Consider the following 23,584-nt stretch of genomic DNA (forward strand, 5'->3'; position numbering starts at 1 on the left):
GTCCAATAGTGGAGCAAACAGCAGAGAACTAAACTAGGACAACAACAGACAGGGGAACTAAACAGGGAGCGGAGAGGAAGGATAAAAGAATGAGGGATGAGGAAAAACGGATAATACTAAACACGTACGAGCAAAGAGCGAGGACTGACCAGATATTACCAGAAACACATATTAGCGAGAACTGACGAGATATTACCAGAAACACATATTAGCGAGGACTGACAAGATATTACCAGAAACGCATATTAGTGAGGACTGACCAGATCTAACCAGAAACATATTAGCGAGGACTGACGAGATATTACCAGAAACACATATTAGCGAGGACTGGCCAGATATTACCAGAAACACATATTAGCGAGGACTGACAAGATATTACTAGAAGCACATATTAGCAAGGACTGACGAGATCTAATCAGAGACGATGAATGACAAAGAATGAGCGACACACCAGAGACGCAGGAATGGGGTTTACTAGTGTAGTGTTTATTAGTGTAGTAATGCGATTAGGGACAAACTCAGAACAGCTGGACACAAAGGAAGAGACACAGAACCATGGAAGAGACTCGAAACATAAAAGCAAGAAAGAAAGCATGAAATAAAACCTACAGTAGCCACGTAATAGGTGAAAAGGGGCAAATATGAACAGAAACACATCTAAGGAGAAGAAAAGCTTGCAGCACCTGGTATTCCCAGGAAGCCCCCCTTCCAATTACTAACCAGGCCTGACACTGCTTAGCTTCTAAGATCGGACTAGATACAACGTGTTCAGGGTGGTGTGGCTGCAAATGATGAGAAGGTGAAAAAATGTGACAGTGTGGCCACAAAGACAACATGCCTGGTTATGCCTTTCTCAGAGAGATAAAACAATGCCTTAGACAATTAGTTTGGTGTTTTTGCTTTCCATTTTCCATCGCTTTAACCTGCTCTTCCTCTCTGCAATATGCAGGATGAGCCATTGCTTACAATTTACATTTACGGCACTTAGCAGAAGCTCTTATCCAGAGCGACTTAAAAAGTGCTTTGTCGTTTAGTCATAGTATACATCCTACTACAGTAAAGTAGGTTAGAATCAGACATACCAATGAACTAGAATAATGTAGAATACAGGGATGAATGCTGATATCTAGAAGTACAAAATACATAAGGTCTATCTTAAACAATGATAAGTGCTATAAACAATAAGTGCTAGAGTTTGTTAAACAACATAAACAATGTTCTACAATAAGTACTAAATTAGTCAGTCAATATGGGAGCAGTGTCAGTTGTCCTTTAAATATTCTGCAAATAGACGGGTCTTCAGTCTGTGTTTGAAGACTGCAAGGGACTCTGCTGTCCGGACAGCAAGTGGGAGTTTATTCCACCATCTTAGAGCCAGGACAGAAAATAGTCTCGATGCTTGTCGTCCATGAGACCTGAAGCAAAATGATATGAAGCTTAGTTTATGGGATCATTATACAGCGTATCGCTGTACTGGACACTTCTAGCTATAGCAAGGTAAGCTGTGGTTAGTTCCTACAATTAACATGAGCTTCCTACCTCTCCATCCATACATTCAGTGAACAAATAGGCAACAACTCAAGAGATCCAGCTGTGCACAACAGCACTGTTTCACAATACCAAGCCAGCTTGTGGACCCGACAATTCTGTCTACTGGTTGTGATGCTGCGTTGTGTTCTGGTGGTGTTAACATCAGGAGGAAAGCGGCAGTACTGGCACTGTGGACCTTTACTGTAGAAACATGGAAAAATCATCTGTGTGTGTGTTGCTTTTTATCCCCCTCCAATATTGCCTGTCCAGTTCCCAATCATTCAGACACACACACACACACACACACACACACACACACCCTGTTCTGCCCACTCTGTTTGTGTGGTAAACTTTCTCTTATCACACACACAGTCTCTTACTGCAGCTCCCAGCTTTCTTTTTCCAGAATTACCACTGAAATTAGAGACAACTGCTACAGGATTATAGAAGCAGAGAACTGCAAACATGCACCAGCAGAATATTACTGTCCATTAGTCATTTCTGTGTCCGGAGTCATTTCAGTATCTGGAGAATTATCAGTTTTGGTTGTTTTATACTAACGGCTAATGTTAAGGGCATAAAGCATGATTCAGTAAGGCTTTAAAAGGTCAAATTAAGGGTGTAAAGGTTCATACCAACAGTGACTGCAAAGAGATTCAGTTCAATTCCACAAGTATATGTTGGCTACATGTCCATGAGCATGACATCCCCCACATGGTGCTTCTCTACGACATTGTTCTGGTCTGACCTCTCCAGTAGGGAAGGCCTGTAAACGCTGCGGGGTCTCCTGCCCTGAAGTGCAGGGTCAGAGGATGACTGCTGCTCTGCTGAGTTTTTGTGACTTTCCCTGATTCTACCCGTCAGTGAGGAAAAAGGAGATTGTTAAAACTGCTCCATTAAAGAATGCCACTAAAAGCAGAGAAAGAAAGAGAGAGAGAGAGAGAGAGAGAGAGAGAGAGAGAGAGGGGGTTGACTGTGGAGACATTCAACATGGCTCATAATCGTGCTGTAAAGGACCACAAGCCGTTCGTGTTCCAGCTCCCTTGTGTATCCCGACACCCGCGTTACTTTTAGCTGAGCTGAGGTCCTTCAGCAACATGGCACGCATCATTATGGCATTAACTGATACTGAACTGCTGTGGGGTTTCAGCAGCGTGATAAAGGTCAGAAGGTCAGCCTCATGCCTCTTCTCTTTTCAGAAGCAGAAGGTTGGCTGAAGGTCCCCTCCTCTTCCTCCTGCCTCACACACACACACACACAAACCTCAATGATCTGCCCTCATCCAGTCTACCGTCAGGCTGAATCACAGCACAGATCTCGTCCTTTTGAGCCCCTCAAGCCCCCAACTCTGCGCCCTTCTGCTTTTAACACCTCACTGGCTCTTGGAGTTTGTCTACTAGTGGGTGTGTCTGTGTCTTATGTTTCACCCCTCAAACACAGCACTGCTACTGCACAATTATACAGGAATAACACACACACAACAAACAGCATCAGCTATTATTATTATTATTATGATGATATTATTAATAATAACAATAATGTTTATTATTATTAATAATAATGATTTTATTATCATCATAATCATCTGTAACGTTTTAACAGGGAATGCAAATGCAGGAGGTTATTTAATGAGCGAGGCTAACAAAACCACGGGAGGCTAATAAACAAAGACAAAGGGAAAGACACTGAGGCAAGTAACACATGAACTAAGAATACAAATCAAACAGTGATAATGGCAACTTCACACATGAACAAACTTACCAAAATAACCAACAACTAGAAGACAAAACACAGGGCTTAAATAACCAAGACAATCAGGCACAGAACAGACTCAGGTGAACATGGGAACAGGGAGAACCAGAACATGGACTGGAATGAAGGAACAGACGAGGGGAGGAGAAAATGAAACCAAGGAGCGGAACCAAGAAGTGCAGGAAAAAAAGACACAACAGAGAAATCATTAAACAGGGACGCCAGTCACATCATTATTATTAATGACATTATTATTATCATCATCATCTTCATTATTAATGTTGTTAATAATAATAATAATAATAATAATAATAATAATAATAATAATAATAACCATTATTATTATTATCATCATCATCATCATTATTAATGACATTATTATTATCATCATCATCATTATTAATGTTCTTAATAATAAAAATAATAATGAATTATCATTATTATTATCATCATTATTAATGTTGTTAATAGTAATAATAATAATAATAATAATAATAATAATAAATTATTATTATTGTATCATCATCATCATCATTAATGTTGTTAATAATAATAATAATAATAATAATTTATTATTATTGTTGTTGTTGTTATTGTTATTATTGTTGTTGTTGTTGTTGTTATGTCCTCTCTTTCCAGAGATCCTAGTTTATCCACTCATTCATATTAAATACATGGAGAACAGGAGCAGGCCTGTTTAACTTGGTCAGTTACTAATAAAGTATCGACGAAATAAAGCATTAACTTATGAACTTATATTAACACTGTGATACCAGGAAAGAATGTGAGAGTGGAGATCCCTGTTGAGTTCCTCTGGAGAGCTTAAAATAAACTGAAATATATCCATTAGAGTGTCCTGCTGTGTCGGGTTTATTATAAAGTACTTTAATCCACTTAATAACTTTCACCAAATCCAAAAGTCTCCAGCGCCTTAAACAAGTACCCCCACTACTCACGATCAAATGCCTTTTCAACGTTAAAAGAGATCACAGCCACAGGAATACTGGCATCAGATACCGCCGACATTATAGTAATGACACACCTAATATTATCAGAAGAATTTCTGTTTAGAATAAAACTGACCTGGTCCTTATGGATCAAAGACAAAATTACTCTGTTTAATCTGTTTGCCAAAATCTTGGACAGTATTCTAGCATCAAGAAGTATTAAAGAGATTGGCCTATAATCACCAGGGTCTTTATCTTTCTTTAATATTAATGTAATAAGGGACTGAGACTCTCTGCTCTTCTTAATTAAAATCACATGTATAAATAGTTTGTTTAAATTTTTTTTTTTTAATTTTGGAAGATTCAACTACTAAAAATTGTAACATTCGAAATTTAAAAAGATGAGTGGTTAGAACAGGGGACATTGGGTTGGTTTGTAATTTTCAGGATCTGTTTGCTTTGCTTAGATCAGTGTCACTGACAGGTTTTCTTCCGGTGGGTGATGGGGTGTCTGGGGTGTGCAGCATCATGGGCGCTGCATCGTGTGCTCACCATGGCTGGCACACCCCTGCCCTGGATGTGTCATGGTTAATGGTTAATGGTTAATGGTCATCATGGTCATGGTTAATGGTTAATGGTTAATGGTTAATGGTTAATGGTTAATGGTCATGGTTAATGGTTAATGGTTATCATGGTCATGGTTAATGGTTAATGGTCATCATGGTCATGGTTAATGGTTAATGGTTAATGGTCATCATGGTCATGGTTAATGGTTAATGGTTATCATGGTCATGGTTAATGGTTAATGGTTATCATGGTCATGGTTAATGGTTAATAGTCATGGTTAATGGTCATCATGGTCATGGTTAATGGTTAATGGTCATCATGGTCATGGTTAATGGTTAATGGTTATCATGGTCATGGTTAATAGTTAATGGTTATCATGGTCATGATTAATGGTTAATGGTTACCATGGTCATGGTTAATGGTTAATGCTTAATGGTCATGGTTAATGGTTAATGGTCATCATGGTCATGGTCATGGTTAATGGTTAATGGTTATCATGGTCATGGTCAATGGTTAATGGTTAATGGTTATCATGGTTATGGTTAAATCAATACTTGGAGCAAAATTACACTTTTATCTAGTTGGTCCTTTAACATAAATCCACTGATCACATTTTTTTTCCTTTTAGTGTGTTGTTTTTACTTGCTAATATTTGTTAAGAAATAACATGCATCTTTTACATGCATCATTTCCATAGACACCCCCAAATGATCAAACTCTTCAAATGCCTGAATCATCATTAATCGAAGGATTCATTTTGAGTCTGTTGTTGCAATACATTGTGTTCAAACTGAGACTTTTACTTAATAGCAGTAATGCTATGTTAATATTTAATTATTCAAAATATCAAAAATATCAAATCAGACTGTAATCAGCAGTTTCAAATGGGAAAATTAGAGATAAACAGACCATAGATGTATTTAAAAGATTATATTTTGGTAACAATGCATCAGGTATCCAAATACAGTAATACATGTAATCAAAAGAAGTGCCATAAAATATGATTTCTTCTTGTATTTAAAAATAAACAGCATTACATTATATGTCTGAGATTAAAAAAATAAATAAATAAAACACATGGCTGGTTTTTACCCATAAGGCACTTCAAGGAAAGAGGTTGGCTTTACAGAGGCACAGAGCATAAGTACCTCATTAATATTCATGAGCAAAATTTAAAACATCTTTGGCTCAGATTAGTGCTGACAGAAGAACGAAAAATAAAATTTGTAATTTTTTAAAGATAAAACATTAAGCAACTCCTGGCAGAAAATTGCATTTTGTACTGACGACATTTTACTGAACTTGACGGCTACAGCCACCAGGCTTGGCAAAGAGACTCATCAGTGGACCTCAAGCTCCAAACTGTATATTACACCAACAGCACTCGTCTGTGTACTCCTTCTCCTTCTCTCCTCTCCTTTCATTAATCCCTCCATCCTCCCACTGGAAACATTTATTTTGATACTGGTCCTTGAAACTCTTTAATAAAAAATGTTGATAATTGGCAACGAAAATGTAAAGATGCTACAAGCAAAACTGCCTGTTTTTCCTTGACTTTTGTGTAAAGTATTTACATGTGCATTAAATTACATCACAGGATCTCATAGTAATATTTACATAAACATCTTTATATTACATTTACAGTACTGGGTAGATGGTCTTATAGCGACTGATACATATTCATCAGTATGACATTATGTGTGCTCTCTGAGGATCAGACCATGATTCTGGAGATGTATGTTATTGTACCTGCTCTACCAGGTGAGTTCAGGAGTGCTAAAGTCATAAAACTCTGATCAGGTATGATCGAACATATACTGATCTCTGACCCCTGAATGGTACACAGAAAGGCAGTGAGGGTACATTTGTGTGTGTGTGTGTGTGTGTGTACAAGAGAGCCAAATCATTTATCATCTCTCAGACTTCGTCATGGTTATTATTGGGAGATCCCCTCTGCTCTTCATCTGAGTGGTTTAGTCCATTCATACTAACTCCTCTGTTGTCATGGTTATGGTCTCCATTCACTGCTGATTTTTGTCCTCAGCTGCACAATCACCAGCCCTGCTGCCACAAGCTACGCCCCCATCAGAGCCAGGAGGACCATCAACACTCACTGTGGAGCTCTGATACAGCTGGACTTCTGCAACACACACACACAGAAAGAAATAGTCAGAAACTGATTTATTTAAAAAAACAATCACACTACCAGAGTTTGTTAAGATGACAAGATGCCATTCTTCAACGGTCTGGAGTTATAATTCAGTTATTGAGAACTACATTAACTACATTATCACAACTCCTCTCCTTGTTTCCCTCTAAAAACAGGATTATAATGGATTATGGGATTATATTTATGATGGCATATAGGGGTGTCTTGCCCTTCCCTGTGTTATCACCTGGTCTGGGCTTCAGGTGCTACAGCACTGAGATACTTGAACAGTGATACTGAGGGTGAAGTGTTTGTTGATTTATTGAAGGTTGGATGTAGAGGGATTGAGCTTCAGGAGCAGCCCAAGCCTGGTCCCAGTGATGGTCTTATTCAGGAACACCTGAACAACAGTACTGAATGGAAACAATAGCAGTGCTGAAGCCCCGTCCAGTGTCTTACCATTGGTTTCTTACTGGTCCACATCCACGTCCTCTCTGTGTCCTTTGCGAGCAGCCATTCTGAAGTCTGGGGCACATTTTCATTGTGTTGGGACTGGATTTGCAGCATTTCTGACGTTGCATGCATTTTCTGAATTTGCACCGCGTTGTGTTATCATTTTGATGAATGTGCTTTGTGTATTTGCAGCACAATGTCTCTTCCCAGAGTGTGACTCACGCTCCAACTCTGCTAAAATTACAATGTAAATAAAAATTTGTCTCTCTTGGGCTTTATGTAGTATTCCTTAGAAAGGCTTTTGTTTTGCCACTTTGACTTCGTGGAAATGTAACTGAAGTCAAACGGAAACGTATGCTTTATCCTATTTTATATAAAGCAGAATTGATTTGCGGATCGATGCCTACTGTGTTTTCCATTGTCAGCTCATGTTCTCCATTGGTCAATGCAGGAACATGGTTGAATATTTTCATGAATGGTTTGCATGTACATGAATGCTTGATTTCTGTTTGCCATAAGCTACATGACACAATTTTAAAACTACATTTACCAAGATCTGTACTATTTTCCCCAACTAATGCATATATGTAGTTCTACCTAACAAATATTTCATAGATATAAAGAATAACAGCAAAACCTAGTGAAGCCTACACCTAGGCGATTGGCACAAAAGAAGTGAAAGACCTCACATTATTCTTAAGTCTCATTCTTTCTGGATGTACAGAGGAGTCACAGGTGAACAGCCTCCAACAGAAAACATGACATCCATCCTGCTGGAAAGAACAAACACAAAGGTGCTTGACATGAGAAGAAGTGATATGAAATTCTCACAAAGTGCTTTTAAACTTGTTATATGTGTATCATGTTCAGATGGTAACACTACAAGTTTGCTGTATATGACCTTTGTCTTTTTCTTTTTCTTTTATTTTATTCTCTTCCCTTAGATGTAGAGTTTTGTTGATGCTACATTACAGGCTGATTAAGAAGGTGTTGTCCTTCACAGTCAAACATTTCCTCATACTAAGCTTGGCTGCTGTGTGTGCTGAGTGTTGAGCAAAACTTGGCTGGCCACTGGAGGTGTGTACAGGGAAGGAGAGTGAGATGAGTTTGATCCCAGTGATGAGTCCCTGTCAGGCCTGCGGGGCTGTCTGTAACTCTGGCCCTCATCTATCACATTGCATGCTGCAGTCATTTGTCATAGAGAGAAATGTGAAGTAAGGCAGTTTACAATGGCACAAAATTGCTACATCATTTACACTTTAGACAGTATGTGTGTTTGACTTTGTGCATGGCACCTACTCCCCTGGATGGATTTTTATGTGGGCTGGTGCAACTCCTAATGTTGGCAGATGTGCAATGAAAGTGAAAGTTTGGATTGATGTGACTCGTCAGAGTGGGTCAGTCAGCCAACCTCAGACTCCAGCATCATATGAGAAACAGGAGGCCAAACTAACACACTAGGCTTAGTGCACCTAATGGTACTGTTCAATTACACATACTGTCAAGGCCACCACACAGAGCATGGTAAACCTGGACTTCAGACAACAGTTTGGATGTTGTGCTTACTAATCCCAGCTGCAGCAGTTATTTAGGTCATTATATTTGGTTTAATAGATGGTTGTTTTTCTTGTGCCCCACGCTGTCTTCAAAATTCCACAAAATTCGGCTGATAAGCAGAGACTTTGCATTGGGTGCCTGAAGACAGAAAGGCTCCAGTGTCTAACACATAGCAGCCTTGACTTTCACTTTCTGTAGTGCTTTAGAGTCTGAACAATGAATGACATTATTTTAATATGTGGGCAAATAAAATGTTTTACTTTGTGATATTTGTTCATTACTTGTTGTAATGTTTTAGACCAGTTCTCTCTCCAGAGAGATTAAGGTAACATTATGATAAATTGAACACAGACATCAAGCAGAAAACTGAGAGGTCCAGTAGGAGAATGGAGACTTGTTATGGCTCTCAGGAACAGGCTGTTGGAACATGTGTGTGTGTGTGTGTGTGTGTGTTTGTTTGTAAGCAGATACAGTATTTCATTGTCCTACTCAGTGTGCCTTTTTCCCATGTCCAAAAGCCAAAATAGGCTTTTCTAGGGTAAGATTGACAAAGTTTGAGTAAACAAAGTGAATTAGTTGTCTGATTACTTTACTGTCAACAGGATGATCTCTGTCTTATCACTTCTTAACAAAGAGAAGCCCTTACCTTCTAGAACAGTGGCAGTCAATGGTTAAGGTATTTGGTTAATAATCAGAAGGTTGCCAGTTCAAATCCCATCACTGACAGGTTCCTGCTGTTGGGCCCCTGAGCAAAACCCTTAAAGCTCAGTTGCCCTGTAAAATTTCCTGTGGCTTTTTTTGTTTTACACTCTTTTTTTGATACATTATAGTGTTTGTGGCTGTTCGTCGTCTATATGACCATATATAGAACTTAGTTTGAAATCACTTTCCTGATGGAGGGTAGCCTGTGCTCAGGCACGTAGGTTAGTTGAGCTACCTCATATGTTTATGGGGAAGTTACATCCAGATCTGACTGGTGTAATGCAGTGCATCACCCAAACATACACACGCACACACAAACAGACTATATTACCCAGTTTATAAAAAATATCTAACTAATTATTGTTTTCCCTTAATATTTTTTATTTATTTTCCTTTCTTTTCACTTTCACTTCTTCCAGTTATTATTATTATTATTATTATTATTATTATTATTATTATTATTATTATTATTATTATTATTATTTCATACCAATTACAGTTCTGTTCAGTTCAGTTGAGTAAGCTTTACAGGCATGACCATATGTAATAACAGTATTGCCAAAGCAGTATTACAACATGAATGAACCTTTGCAATTAAGGAAATTAAGAATTCTGTTATAATACTGCTTTGGCAATACTGTTATTACATATTACATATTTATATCTGAGACTCTCATACAGCATTTTATTAATCTTTTCAAATAACTCGGTGACTTCATTGTGGTTTTCCCTTTCAGTGTTGTTGAAAACATTATATCTACCTTCGCACATCTCTACGAGCTTCGTAAGCTCGCTACTTTCATTGAGTACTTTCTCTGCAGGTTTTTCCCCAAGCTGATCTCCACCAGTGAACAGGATCATGGTGATACAGTGGAGATACAGTCATATGGATGCTTGCCTGTCGGAACTGGTGTCAGCTATGTATCAATGCACCCTGGAGTGTCAATCACAGTGATTCTCCTTCCTTCCATGACTTTGGTTGTCCAGTCACAATTGATATTTGAAGAGTCAAGAGACTTCCAAACTCTGAAGAACTCTTCTCCCAGGATGATGTTTCCTGAGACACTGTTTCCTGTTCCAGTCTTACCCACCAGCATCAGATGAAGCTCATGCTGGGGCTCCTCTGGTCCTTAAAACACAGAAAACCAAGCTGAGCTCTAGAAGAACGATGCCAGAGGACAGTGGTTACCCAGGTTATCTGGTTTGGACAAAGGGTAAGTGTTCCCCACACCAGAAGGAATAGATGGGAGCAGAGTTTACTTGGAGTGAGGACTGGCTTTTAAGAAACTTGGAGCATTCTTGAAATTCAAGCCCTCATGGCACTTGTTTTCAATGTTTTGTTTTTTTGTACATATTTTCCATGTGCATGCTCTAAAAGATGTGATTGTCACAATCACAAACTTAGAGTCTATAAGATAATGATGATGAATTCATGGGTAGAGATATTTCATGGAATGATACATAATCAGATTTGTCCAATAAAATATTCAATATAGCAGTTTATTTAATAGTTTGTGTTAAACAACATATTAATTCATACATTTTCCCTACAACTGTCACGGTCATTTAAACTGGAGTTGAAAGACAACACTGAGGACACTGAGGACTGTTTCTATGAATGTATATTACCAATAACAGTTGGGAAGGATACGAGTGCTTACTTCTGTGCCTCGGTTGTTGTGCTCAATTGCGTGTCTGTGTGTTTGTATGTGGAGGTGACGTAAAACGTATTGAAGTGCAGCTACTGTTTGTCAACTATGTTTTTAATTTTATCTACGTGACATGTGTTGTCTACAGACTTGTTATGCTGGGACTATTTGCAATTCTTCCTTTAGCTTTTTGTTCTAAGGGCAGGGCTTAAAAGAGAGGCTCTTCATTTTTCAGCAGATTTGTTAAATGAGCCGTTTCCATGGAAGCAGCCTCGACTCTCAACCACTGTCCAACCAGACCACTACATAAGCCAGATCTACTCTAATCTACAAACAAAAAGCTTCAATGGTCAGAGCTTTCATTTTCTTAACTGTTCTGAACCAAATCGACACCATTGTGTTAAACAGCAAATCCCCTGGTATCTCAGACGTCTCTGTCAAACTGCTTTCTGAACAGCAAGAAATAGTGTTAGAACATGAGCTCTCTGCTCTCCACCAATTTCACCAGAAACTGCAGGATCCACCAGAACTGACTACATCATATGTAAAACAGCTAACTCAAAAGCCTGCAAAACAACTTTCCTTCAAATTTGAGTAGTGTGCAGAATATACACATTCTAGAGTCTCTTTCTCTGGAACAGTTGGCATTGGCACTGAATATCAATTCAGCCTCTATTTTTAATGGAAACTTCTCTCAGACCTTACTCGTGTGGTTACATATTTTGTTTCAGTGCACAGTAACAACCACCTAACACTTTACTCTGTAACATTGAAATCATAATTATGCAAATGCATGCATAAAATTATTGAGTATATGTGTATAGTAGAGAGTGTGTATGCTGTATATGAGCTTTGCTCATCAAAGCTGGGAAATGCCTTACGTGTAGAGCTTGGTCTGGAATTTCTCAACATTGTCCTGAATATTTCAAACACAGTCTTGAATAATATTTAAACCCTACAAATCCTTCTTATCAAGTAAAATGATTCAATTTTATTTCATTCCAACCAGAAAAAAAGTTACAAATGTAAATATTATTCAAGGTAATAATTTAACCACAAAGCTCTTGTGGGCTGCTTTTGTATGTTTGTCCTTCAGAATTTACCTTTATAGCAGCATTTAACTGACACTTTCTATCCAAAGTTACTTACAACTGTGACTGAGTACACCTTGGGCAACTGAGGTTCAGGGGCCCAACAGTAGGAACTTAGCAGTGGTGGAGCTTGAATCAGCAACCTTCTGATTACAAATCAAGCACCTTCACCACTGAGCTACCACTTCGGTTCCGATGGTGTTCCAATCTGTTCCAAATGGTTCTAAAAGGCCCGCGTCCTCTCATTGGCCTGTTCCAGTAGGATTCGCGAGTTTTCATTGGCTCTCCCGTTGCTATCCCGTTGCCGGCTCGTCACACTGTCACACTTCTCAGGGCGTGCGGTAAGTATCGACGGCTAAGGAAGTTTCCCTTCCGTTCGTTTTTCAGATGTTTTACGCTCTTTTTCTGTATCCTGGCTTTTATTCCCCGTCTACCTACCTCGGGAATGTACTGTAAAAGTGACATTTCATGGGCCCGATTAGCGGCTCGCTCGGCCGGTGGTTTATGTGCGAAATAGCGGGTGTCCGACCATCTGTCTGGCTAGATGGCATTAAAATGACTGATGAAATGTGAGCAGGTAGTTTGCGTGCTCGTCTGCAGTGGCTCGTCTGGAGTGCTGCTTTACAACTCCAGATCGACCGTGTGTGTTGCTGTATTGTATTGCGGACGTGCGGCGTAGTACCGCGTTCATTGTAAGTGTTCTCTGTATGTGACACTGATGTGTGTGTGTGTGTGTGTGTGTGTGTGTGTGTGTGTGAGCGAGAGATTTTGTGATGGAATAATGTGTGACCTGCTGGTTGATCTGTGATTGTGTTGGCATTCTTTAGGCTGTCCTGCGATAAGGAGGTCGTTTGCCTGATGCGGGGTCGCACTCTGGGGAACAGTGTGACCTCGCTGTACAGGCACAGACAGCAGTGGCTAGCCAAGTCCTCCGAGTACCTCTCCGTGCTCAGGAAGTTTCTGACCCCGGGCACTGACCCCAGCACCATCACCGGACAACCTGCACACACGCGCGCTGCTGAACGGTAACCTCTACGATATGCTTGATTGTCACGTGTGTGACGTGCGTCGTGTGCCTTTTGTTCCTTCAGGTGACCGAGAAGCTTGCCGACGCCGCTGCCAGCACGGCGGCATGGGCTACAAACGTGGGGAACGAGTTTGGGCAGGTCCTCATCAGCATCCTCACGGCGGCGGAGGGCGAGGGCCTGCTGCCCATGTGTGTCAAGCTGATGGAGCGGTACCGACGAGCCCGCGAGGCCCCTCCCCAGCTCCTCTACGTGGACCGTGACTGCTGGTCCAGCGTGGGGAAGAGCAAGACAGCTGCCTGTTCCACGAGTGGACCAGCTGGTCGTCAGGCTGGACGTGTGGCACTTCATGAGAGGGTTTGCGGCAGGTGTCACCACGGACAGTCACCAGCTGTAGGGCCTCTTCGTGGGCCGCCTCTCCTCCTGCGTCTTCGAGTGGGACGCGGAGGATGTGGCCCGTCTGCAGGAGGCCAGGCAGTCGGAGCTCGGGGAGGCACCGCGGTCCAGAGGCCGTCTGACTGACACCGGGTCTTCCGGCAGACCCACGGCTGGAGCTGGCTCGGCACTGTCGGCGCCGCACGCGCGGGGTGCAGGAGACCGAGCTGCTGGTCCAGGAGCTGCTGGAAGACTACATGGATGTAACGGACACCATGGGCGTCAGGCTTCTGGACCGCGAGAAGATGGAGGACATCTGGCAGACCCAGAGGCGCCACCTCCACTGCATTCAGGACCCTCCTGGTGTTCAGCTGTACAGGAGGGTGGGGCAGGTGAGCAGTGGAGGGGTCATCCTGCCCGTGTATCGCTGCGCACGCGGTTCCACGTCCCTGGAGTCGTTCCACCTGCACCTGAACCGCTTCGTACCTGGTAAGTGCCTCTCTCACGCTCGCTCTCTGTATGCATGTCAGCACTGTTTACTAAAAGCCTCCTTTCCTCGACTGCTGCAGGTACAAGTGTGAGTGCCCTGCACTTCCAGGCGTACCTGCTGGAAGGGTTGGTGAGGTGGAACGAGGACCTCGCGGCAGCGGCAGTGGAGGGAAGCGATGCTACTCAGGTCTGCTACAGCGGCCAGCTGCAGCACTACGCCAACCAGCTGAGCCAGCAACTCCTTGGGCTCCAGCTGGCTGAGGATTACACTATTCCTGGAGAGTATACAGGTAATCCCCCCCCACCTCTCATATTCTCTCACACACACACACACACACACACACACACACACACACACACACACACACACACACGCACGCGCACACACACACACGCACGCGCACACACACACACACACCCTTTTTTCCCTGTGATGTATTAAACACTTGTATAGGTGAGCACATCAGGGTGGAGTATCTGTACTCTCAGACCGGCGTAGTGCTGCAGGAGGACCTCGGCAGGGATCCAGGGGCCCTGGACTGGCCACAGAGAAGATTGGCCCCCAACCATTGTGCACGCAGTTTACTGATATTCTATGCTAGTATCATGAGGGACGGACTTTTCAGAGTACCTGGAAGTAGGCTACATGAGCACTGTACCAGTATCTGAAGGTGTGCGGGTCTGGTGAGGCGGTGTTACAGTCTGACACAGTATAAGACATATAAATTACTCATTGACTACAGCAAGAATCAGCTGGCTTAGGACCTCTCAAGACAAAGGTTCCTTTACACTCCACATCAAGCAGCTATGTAACTAATTGAGAGTGATTCAAGAATTATTTGCAATACCAACTTTATGAAGCAATGCAAAACATTACATTCACACTTAAACAGATTACATTTATAGTGTTTGGCAGACACTCTTTACCAGAGTTTCATACATATATTACTTACCTAAGAAAATAAGATATGAAAATAAATACATAAATGAAAAAATACACAACACTAAGCTCTCCAGTTCATTTATCCCCTGACAAAAAGTCACATGTACCCATGTCCCATAATCATTTACATGACCATCAGTTCCTCACTGCACATCAGCATCAGTGTGCACTGCCAAAAACCTTTATTTTTAGAAACATTTTAAAGTGGGCATGTAAGATGGACCATTTTGAAGTTAATTAAGTGAAATCCCTTTGCCATCCATGAGAGAAAGTCTTCTCAGTACTACTCTCAGTGCTTTCATACAACCAGTGAAGTACCGCGATTCTTCCTGCACTGTACTGCATCAGACTATGTAGTTCATAACTGACCCTTCATTTTATCACTTCAATTAAATGATCAGATATATTAGTCATCTTATATCTAACATGCTCATCCTGAATAATTAAATCTGTAATGTATTAGGACTCATAAATATGAGAGTACATTGCATGACTAGACAGCAGGACAGCAGTTTTGCACCTGCACCAAACTGTACTAAACCATATATTTGCTTTGACCCAAACTAGATGATTGACTAACCTTGTCCTGGCATCCTGAGTTCTTTAATGATGGCAGAACCCATTGGAATATTACTTTAGAATCAAGTATCATCTACAAAATGAATGACATGTCTGATCCTGATAATGTCTGATCCTGGTATGACATGTCACTGCTGACTAAACACATTTGATAACAGCTTCAGGAATTGAGCAGGAAAAATATGGAATATTTTCAGTAATTAGTTAGAATTCTTTATCCGACCACTCAAATGGGGGAGGAACTCTTAAATCAGCCTCCCAGTCGAACAGACTCAATTCCTGATCCCCGTCTTCCAAGTCATCTTAGAAAAAACATTGATCCAATTATTCTAGTATAAATGTGATTAATAAACATGCTTTTAAAAATATATGTACGTGGAAATGGTGTCCTACAGGTTAGTGTGGTTGAACAGCGTGAATAGGCCGAGTTATTTAGATACATGTTATAAGCCACAGTGACCTCTGTATACGTTTCTGTAGACGTTGCCGGTTGTACGAGGTGAAAAATTTGAGAGCTCCGCCGGAGGGCTTGATGAATAGTGAATGACGGTGGCGGGATTCACCCCTTCTGGCTTTGTGACAAATTAACGCACTGCCTAAACTTTTAGACGTAAAGCGGACTTTTAACATATGGCAGACGCACTCTAGAAAAGATTACCTTGTAACAATTCATTCAGTATATGAACTGTTTCATCAGCTTGTGTCCTTATATCTGCATATAAAAAGTAACAATTTAAATGATAAATAAAATACATACAATTAAAATATATAAAAGTTCACAAATAAGAAATGACCTTGGTCAGCAATTCTCTCCACAGAGTCAAGGAACTAAACGTCGGAAACTATGGAAATACATAGAACAGAATTATAGACCATGAGCAGAAAAGATCACCATGATGGTATCCTTTATAGCAACACGGCATTGATGTTGTGTCATTTATTGCTTAATTTAAGTAAATAGATTCACCGACTTATAGTTACTTGTATAGATACAAGAATAGTTACCATAGCTTGTACATAATATGTATTGATTGTTTGCTAAAATGCAATTAAGTTACGCAACCGGTAGAGATATCCAATCCGCTAATTCATAAAATACCTTCATGAAAGAACATTACTATTTTCACCCTAATATGTGGCGGTGAAAAAAAGACGACTGACCAACGTATTAATTTTCTAATACGATTAATAATTTTCAGATCCTGACAGCGCCTTATATGTTTTAACTAGACCTGAAATGAATTACGACGCTAAGCCCCACCGAGTTAAATTATTCAACGCACGATAAAGTATTTCAGCCATTAGCTAAATAAATTGCTAAATACATGTCAGTCCTTTTACTAACTTATACTAATATAAGGTTTAGCATGAATTACTTAAGCATTACTGAATTGCTTACCTGTTGATATAAAAAAGGATAACGGTTGATCCATGTCCATGTTCGTTCGGACGACTTGGCAAAGTTTTCAGATGTATCGCTTACAATTCTGAACTAAAGGAGTGAAGTACTGAAAACACGGCTTTTAGAAAAAGTCGGTGGGGAAAGATGGTTTTCGGATAAAAGTTGTAAATGACGTCCCTCCCCCAACACCGCTCTCAGTTGTGGAATGCACTGAAAGTGGTAAGAGTACAACGTGTGATAAAACTTACAGAGTAACCACACTGGTTAGAGATCTGAGAAAAAACTAATAAATGAAAACTTTGTGATGTTTTGTGAAAAGTTTGCTTATTGCCCCGTTTGAGCACATCTGGTAGATAAGATGTGAGGAGGTGTGTGTGTGTGTGTGTGTGTGTGTGTGTGTGTGTGTGTGTGTGTGTGTGTGTGAGAGAGAGAGAGAGAGAGTGTCAGTGATCTCTGGCTGCAGAGTGTCAGAGAGGACACTGAACAGACAGACAAAGTGGAGAAAAACTGGTGTAGTATGAGACTGAAAACTTTAATTTTCTTTAATCACATTAATATTTCTCAATTAAAGAAACCTCTTTTGGTCTGGTTGGTTGGGTAGAAAAAAAAGGTGGCAAAATTTGAACTTTCTGACCCTGGGAGGAGTTTGGTTTTTGGTGTGATGGGACACCTTATATCAGTTTTTGACAGAACGTGTATTCCTGTATGGTAGGGGGAAGGACTTGGGAGGAGGTGTGACTTCTTAGAGAATCAGCCAATGGGAGGAGGGTGAGTGAGTGGGTGAGTGAGAGAGAGAGAGACATAAATGAGACCCATACGCATGTTTGAGTATCAGGACTCGGAACAGAGCGGACATTAAAGACTGGGTGGTACGTATTCATTTAAGACTCATAACTTTTATTTACTTTAATCACTTGATTATTTCTCAATTAAAGAATTTTATTTTCTTAAAAAAAAACAAACTATTTTGAGGATCCCTGATTGTGTTTAATTTCATATAATATATTGTCACATCATATCATATAATAATAATAATAATAATAATAATAATATTATTATTATTAATAATAATAATAATAATAATAATAATAATAATAATAATAATAATAATAAATATGTGGGGGTGGGGTCTGGGTGGTGTGTGTGTGGGGGGGGTGATTGACAGCTGTCAAATCAATCAATCAAATCCAGCAATACATCATTTTGACTGTTAGTATACACTATTTCTCTCTCTCCCACTCATAGTTTGACTGATCCCATTTGGAGGTTTGCATCAGTTTGCATCTCTCTGGCTCAGAACTGGTGCTAAAGGAAAGAAAAGCTCGGCCAGCCAACTTCAGACCTAGTCTGATCTCTCCTGGGATGTTGTGACAGTGGAATACTTTACTACTTTACTACATGGTTACTTTGCTGTTATGTCACACAACTAACCAGAAGAGCTGTGGGACTAGGGAACCAGGATGAACCAGGGGGTTTTGCTCTTGGACTAGTGTCTCAGGACTAACCAGGGGGTTTAGATCTTAAAAAGAAAAAAAAATAAGATACATATTTTTTTCTGTTCTATTTTTGCCGTAGTAACAGGAGCTGCCATGGCGATAGCAGGTACAGGTGTGGAGACAAAGGACACCTCACTGTGTGTTTCATTCCTACAGCAGGTGTTCTGAACTTGTGACCTGATGGAAGCTGTTCAAGCTCTGATAGCAAATGATGATCAGGACAGAGTTGTGTTGTCAAACACTTTTTATTAAGCCAATCGACAACAGGAGTAGCCCAGATGAAAATATGTGTTTAGTAGTGTGACAGGGGTGGCAGAGAGGAAGCGAGACGCGAAGTTCCATTTACAAGTTCTTTATTGTTCATACTTTCCACGTCACGTCGCCGAGTCTAGTGGATAGGTAGGAGCGGAGTAGCTTCTCTCCAGTAGGCTCACGTAGTTCGGCTACTAATGTGCACCGTCCTTCCAGACCTGTGGGTGTATAAATACGTGTGCAGGTCAATGAGGTGCAGGTGTCTCCTGTCAGAAGACAGGTGATTGTGAGCGAGAAAAGTGCGTGACACGGTCCTGGTCCTGCGGGAGCCTGTGTTTGGTTCCTTCTTCTGATGGAAGAGCACTGCAGTGATCCAGCTGTTATTTATTCTTACTGTTGTCTTGTATCTTTATCTCCTCTGCAGGGCATTTATTTAACATAAAATGTAAATGATCAACTGTTATGTAACCAGCAATGCTAATACACATTTACTGCTATTGTTTTACTTCTTACTGTTAGGCTGTGTTCTATGTGTTCTGTGTGTTCTGTGTTCTATGTGTTCTGTGTTCTATGTGTTCTGTGTGTTCTGTGTTCTATGTTCTGTACATCATGTAATTTTCTGATACAGATAAATAAATAAATTATTTTTCCACAATACTTGAAATAAACACACACACACATTCCCAACATTCAGCCATTAAGAAATAAAATTTTATTTGTCATGTGCACAACATGCCATGGACGTCCACACACTTACATGCTTATTGTGAGTCTGATTATCTGTCTAAATTACAATCATCTGTAAGTTAGATCTACAAACAAAGCGGCAAGTTCCGAAGTGTTTCAACGTACCGACATAGTGGAGATTTACTCTCAGCGCAGCCGCAAAACAAGTCCGTTTTGGACTGTGACTCCATTGGCTGTATAGACTGTATGTCTATGATTGGCTGCAGAAAAATGACGGACAGGTAACTTTGGCTGCTGATTGGCTTAATAAAAATGACTGACACCAGAAATCGGTTGTGTAATTGGCTTCAGTTGAAATGATTGACATGTGCTCCGCCCTCTACTTACCCGCTGGAGTTCCTGCAGTCTCTCCCTTCTCTAGAAAACGAAAGTATTTTCTGAACTGTCACCATTAGTTGGGAGGATTGGAGATACGCGCGTTTAAAATATTTCACGGTAAGTTCATTCTGTTTGATAAAATGCGATGTCGGTGCAGTTTAAATAACGTGTTTTGTAAGTACGTAGTTCTGTGTTTAAATCGTAGGTTTACCTAAAAGTGGATTAAAGATTAAAGTCCTGGTGAAGTTAACGATACGCATCTAAAATAAGGGGACACTAAAAATGGCGAACGCCCAGTACGATCACAGTTATATTAAAAATAATAATTTAACGGGGTCAGATATACGTAGTCAGTTATTGTAAATCTGGATTTTAAGTCGTAGTTAGTCAGTGATCTTTCCAAATGGTCCCAGTTAAAACTCCTCTGGCCTAAATGTAAAGTCGCTGCTGTGATGTGTGTTTTTTACAGTTAGTTTCTGTTCAGTTTCAGTCATTTTGTAGTGTTGTCCACATTCTCAGTGGGCAGTTCAGATTCCCTGTCTAATTCATTAGCTGTAGTGTTACCTGTAGTTAGGATGGGACGGTCGACACGGACGTTTCTACGCTTGTTTCGAGTTTCTGAAACTCTGATCCGAAAGGTGGCTCAAAACGGCCATGTCACGTGACCACAGGTGAACTAAGCTTGTGTTTCTACAGGTGTTATACAGTAGCTGCTGCTCCTGGCTTTGACTGACAGTGTCTGAAACACACCTGATCACACATCTGTCTCAGTCACACACTCTATGAATGCTTATAAGTCAAGAAAACACACACCAACCTTGAGGGGTTTTGTGAGAACAGAGAATTTGAGAGATGGAGAGATTCAGTGTTATCTAGATAGAAGGTTATTGATAGGACATATTGACTAATAGGCTAGTGAGAGACATCCAGTGAGCAGTAGTTATAGATACAGTGACATTAATATATAGAAAGTGTGTAGAGAGAGATCCTCTGGTTTACTGACAGGAGTGATGTGCTGTATATCCACACATTTATATAATGGTAAAAACACCTGTGTATGCCAGCAACAAGTGTTCACTGTGAATGAATCTTTTCCAAGACTGAGGAGGTAATGTGGGAAGAGAGGAAGCTCCCAAACAGCAGAACATCTAACATTTTAAAATCTAAATATTATAATAAATGAGATATTTTACTTTATTGAACTTCATTATCCATAATCATAATTATCTACATTCACAACACTTCATTCTGCAATAGATGAAACATGGTCCACACGGAAAGTTCATTAAATAGATACCAAGAATTTTAAATACCTTACAGAATGACAGAAGCATCTTTGGTTGTGTTTGTATGGTAATTTCTCTGAAATATTTATTGATCATATGTATCGATAGCCTGGCATAACCCACCAGAATAATATCTAGGCAGAGTAGTTTAGACTTTGTTGTTTTACAGAAAAAAATTATCAAGATGTTGGCAGAAGTTGCCACTGTGGAGATCATGTCAGATTGTTTCTGTTCAACAGGCCCAGACATGATGGATGAATTATGATGAATATTATTTAATTTTGTTTTTCCTTATAACATATTTATCCAGTTAAACTCTGTCTCATTGGCTAAATATGTTGATCAATTATCCAGTTAAATGTAGTGAATTGCTGATGTACAATGATTAAGGACAAAGATACCACCACCTATAGTGTAGTGTAAATGTAGTGAACTACTGATGTACACTGATTAAGGACAAACATACCACCACCTATAGTGTACTGTAAATGTAGTGAACTACTGATGTATACTGATGAAGGACAAACATACCACCACCTATAGTGTACTGTAAATGTAGTGAACTACTGATGTATACTGATTAAGGACAAAGATACCACCACCTACAGTGTAGTGTAAATGTAGTGAACTACTGATGTACACTGATTAAGGACAAAGATACCACCACCTATAGTGAACTGTAAATGGAGTGAACTACTGATGTACATTGATTAAGGACAAAGATACCACCACCTATAGTGTACTGTAAATGTAGTGAACTACTGATGTACATTGATTAAGGACAAAGATACCACCACCTATAGTGTACTGTAAATGTAGTGAACTACTGATGTACACTGATTAAGGACAAAGATACCACCACCTATAGTGTACTGTAAATGTAGTGAACAACTGATGTACACTGATTAAGCCCAAACATACCACCACCTATAGTGTACTGTAAATGTAGTGAACTACTGATGTATACTGATGAAGGGCAAACATACCACCACCTTTAGTGTACTGTAAATGTAGCGAACTACTGATGTACACTGATTAAGGCATATATCAGACATGTCAGGTTCAGTATCACATAACTATAGTGCTAGGTATTATTAAAGTCACAACATAACACAACTGAAACTATAAATCATCACTAAAGTGTTTTACTAAAGTGTCCAGATAGTTTCAGTGATGAAAGGTCACAGTGATATATTTCTATCACAGACTGGTGTTGATAGATTCTGTCTCTAGTCTCACTAACATGTACCTTATGTAGTGTTCTATATAGACCCGTCTGTGTGGAGGAATGTGAGTGAGTGAGTGAGTGAGTAGACCATTACAGACACAGCCTGGGTTTATATTTGACTCGTTATCTCTGGTGTGAGGGTGTGTGTGTCAGAAATCATGTGGTTGCTCCTTTTCCTCTCGGGCAGGTTAACACACTGTATGTAGCAATAGTATAAATACACGTGTTCTCCATAGATTAACACACAGTATACAGCACTAGTATAAATGCACGTGATCTCCATAGATTAACACACAGTATACAGCACTAGTATAAATACACATGTTCTCCATAGATTAACACACAGTATACAGCACAAGTATAAATACACGTGTTCTCCATAGATTAACACACAGTGTACAGCACTAGTATAAATACACGTGTTCTCCATAGATTAACACACAGTATACAGCACTAGTATAAATACACGTGTTCTCCATAGATTAACACACAGTATACAGCACAAGTATAAATACACGTGTTCTCCATAGATTAACACACAGTGTACAGCACTAGTATAAATACACGTGTTCTCCATAGATTAACACACAGTATACAGCACTAGTATAAATACACGTGTTCTCCATAGATTAACACACAGTATACAGCACAAGTATGAATACACGTGTTCTCCATAGATTAACACACAGTGTACAGCACTAGTATAAATACACGTGTTCTCCATAGATTAACACACAGTATACATCACTAGTATAAATACACGTGTTCTCCATAGATTAACACACAGTATACATCACTAGTATAAATACACGTGTTCTCCATAGATTAACACACAGTATACAGCACAAGTATAAATACACGTGTTCTCCATAGATTAACACACAGTATACAGCACTAGTATAAATACACGTGTTCTCCATAGATTAACACACAGTATACAGCACTAGTATAAATACACGTGATCTCCATAGATTAACACACAGTGTACAGCACTAGTATAAATACACGTGTTCTCCATAGATTAACACACAGTATACAGCACTAGTA

General features: G+C 40.0%; 2 protein-coding genes and 1 long non-coding RNA gene across 3 annotated transcripts in view; 2 read left to right on the forward strand and 1 right to left on the reverse strand.

Annotated features, from left to right (window-relative positions):
- Positions 1-23,584, forward strand: part of LOC145656919 (NACHT, LRR and PYD domains-containing protein 3-like) — a 486,221-nt gene that overhangs the window by 233,803 nt on the left and 228,834 nt on the right. The window lies entirely within an intron of this gene.
- LOC118241396 (uncharacterized) lies at positions 12,805-15,414 on the forward strand. The gene is made up of 4 exons (XM_081717647.1): positions 12,805-13,089; positions 13,225-14,286; positions 14,367-14,576; positions 14,741-15,414. The coding sequence occupies exons 2-4, from the start codon at positions 14,055-14,057 to the stop codon at positions 14,953-14,955; spliced, it is 657 nt and encodes a 218-aa protein (XP_081573773.1). The 5' UTR covers positions 12,805-13,089; positions 13,225-14,054; the 3' UTR covers positions 14,956-15,414.
- Positions 19,043-19,909, reverse strand: LOC145659462 (uncharacterized). Its single transcript, XR_014125694.1, has 2 exons — positions 19,811-19,909; positions 19,043-19,176 (listed from the first exon to the last, which is right to left on the reverse strand). It is a non-coding gene; the product is annotated as an uncharacterized LOC145659462 (long non-coding RNA).

Source organism: Electrophorus electricus, chromosome 1 (genome assembly GCF_041902795.1).
Source record: "Electrophorus electricus isolate QZ-2024a chromosome 1, ASM4190279v1, whole genome shotgun sequence".
Taxonomy (NCBI): domain Eukaryota; kingdom Metazoa; phylum Chordata; class Actinopteri; order Gymnotiformes; family Gymnotidae; genus Electrophorus; species Electrophorus electricus.